General features: G+C 35.8%; 1 protein-coding gene across 1 annotated transcript; it reads right to left on the bottom strand.

The window, feature by feature from the left end:
* Positions 1-1,104: 1,104 nt before the first annotated feature.
* On the bottom strand, positions 1,105-2,047 carry LOC18032565 (transcription factor bHLH118). The gene is made up of 3 exons (XM_024191497.1): positions 1,733-2,047; positions 1,269-1,610; positions 1,105-1,170 (listed from the first exon to the last, which is right to left on the bottom strand). The coding sequence occupies exons 1-3, from the start codon at positions 2,045-2,047 to the stop codon at positions 1,105-1,107; spliced, it is 723 nt and encodes a 240-aa protein (XP_024047265.1).
* Between the last annotated feature and the right edge of the window lie 234 nt (positions 2,048-2,281).

Raw genomic sequence — 2,281 nt, 5'->3', positions numbered from 1 at the left:
TTTTTTGAAAATTTTTTATTATATTTTACAAATTTATAATATATAAAATCTTATTTTTATAAGTTTAGACTTTAAAATTTAGGATAAAAGAATTTAAAACTCTAAATACATGTTACGGGTGGGTTAAACAAATATCAAAATTTATGTGTATTTTAATTAAAATAATACATATGCATATATACACACACATTTATTGGGCTTTCGAGCCGGGTTCGGACTTTTTAAGTGAAGCCCACACCCGACCTGAAACACTTAGACTTGGGTCGGGCTGGCTTTTTCTACCATCCCTAACAATCAATTAGTCTTTCTTCTAATTCTTATCACAGGGAAAGGTAATGTGGTTGTACTTGTACATGAGTCGGCTTTACTACCATATAAATACCTATGAGTCTAGCTCATATTTAAAAGCTAGCCCCAAGCTTATTTAACTTAAAAGCTAGCCCCAAACTTATTTAACTAAAAAAACTATTTTCAACAGTATGGAATAAGAAGCTTCTTGAAACTATAAGGCACATGCTCTTTAGGCGGTATTTTCAACAATATGGAATAAGAAGCTACTTGAAACTAGAAGGCACATGCTCTTTAGGCGGTCCTCTTGATTAAAAAAGTATGCAAGCTACTTGAATTTTTATGCATATGATCTCATTAGCGTTTAAGTGCAACAAAAACTAACTCACCACTAAGTGAGCAAACGAAGACATGCATGTATGAATCTATGATGCCGCTGCCCCTCGGTATAAGTCTCTTAGTTCATTTGAATCACTTAACTAGAGGTTGCATGTTAACATTAGAAATTTTGGAATACAAATACCCAGGGAAAATTTTTATCACGCGTGAGTTATCATAAACTCTTGCAGTTATATAAAAAAATTTGAGTAGGATTTTACCATGAGGTTAACTCCGTGGCACTGGTTCAGGAGTATTCAAGAATATAATCCATCTAATATTTTCACACTCCATTGGAATTTCTTGAAAACACACCTGCAAAGGAGGAAGCTTAAGATATATGGAACGAGCAGTTTGAGAGATTGAGATCCAACATCAAGTCACGGCAGTTAAAAACACAAACACTTAGCATCAGAAATATATATGTGCTCATGAAAGTCACTTAATTGAATGATCAAGTTTCAGCTGCAGCACGCGTAGATCAACACATGTCAGATCGCCAACCTGTGATTCCTTTTCTGTTAGATAACAACGGCAAAAACTTGCATAAATCCTAGAACTATTAATTAATGGATGAGAAAGTTATGGAACTTTTTAATTACCTCGGCCTGAATAGTATGAAAAAACCCTTCATCAGCTTGGGTGGAAGCGCAGCGGATAACATCAAGTCCCTCTTCAAGAACTGCTTCCATCACTTTTGATAACTTCAAATTTTCTTCTTTATGGACACTATTTATCACAATTTCCACTCCCCCCGAATAAGGATGAATCGTAACACAGTTTTGCAAACAGTTATCCCAATTTGAACTTCCGTGGCCAACAGCTCCTAATTCGGATAAATTTTTTAGCTTATCTCTCTTGAGACCCAATTCTTGGATATTCTTATTCAAGTAGTTTATATAGTTCCTAGCCTCGTTTATGTGATCGGATATTGAACGTTTTCCCTGCAACCCACCAGGAAAAAAAAGGAACCTAGAAGCGTAATTATGATAATCAAGAAAACCTTAAAACCCTAATTAAGAGAGAAGGGTATTTTTATTATAAAAGAAAATTAAAGAAGGTTGACCTTTATAGACTGAAGAGGAAGCAATGATCGAAGTGAAGCGTGAAGCATGGACAAGTGTTGTCTTCTTTGCCGTTCGATATCCTTGCGCAAGATCATCTTCTTGTTATTATTATTGTCACTATTACCATCGTTAACTTTCGTAGTAGCAACAAATAATAATTTATGTTGCTGGCCCTTTCCCATTTTGCTGCTATTAATGTTTCTCTCCAGCAAAGCCTGGCCCTGCAGGATCTGATCCTGTTGAATATTACTATGTTCTTGGTAGGGATTATAGTGGAACGGGAACGGATCATCACTTTGTCCGGGAGGAAACATTGAACCAAGACTATTATTCAATCGCTAGCAGGCGGATTATTTTTTAGTAATAATGAAGTTAATAATAACAAATAGATACGGTTCTTGCTAGAGTGTGGATGCCTTTGATTGGCCTTAAGAGGTGAGGATTCTCAGCAATATTCTCTTTCTAGGCAAGGTGTGAGATAAAGGTGATGATGTGGGGGCATGCACTTACTTTAATTTCTAGCTATTGTTCAAATGGCAGCTCACCTG

Source organism: Citrus clementina, unplaced genomic scaffold (genome assembly GCF_000493195.1).
Source record: "Citrus clementina cultivar Clemenules unplaced genomic scaffold, Citrus_clementina_v1.0 scaffold_9, whole genome shotgun sequence".
NCBI lineage: Eukaryota > Viridiplantae > Streptophyta > Magnoliopsida > Sapindales > Rutaceae > Citrus > Citrus x clementina.
This window is presented reverse-complemented; position numbering and strand designations above follow the sequence as displayed.

Excerpts from the sequence above, each read along its gene's own strand:
- LOC18032565 (XM_024191497.1), bottom strand. The coding sequence starts at position 2,047 with ATGTTTCCTCCCGGACAAAGTGATGATCCGTTCCCGTTCCACTATAAT. Across the intron at positions 1,611-1,732 it reads TTCCTCTTCAGTCTATAAAG|GGAAAACGTTCAATATCCGA; the intron begins GTCAACCTTCTT and ends GGTGGGTTGCAG. Across the intron at positions 1,171-1,268 it reads TTCATACTATTCAGGCCGAG|GTTGGCGATCTGACATGTGT; the intron begins GTAATTAAAAAG and ends AAGGAATCACAG.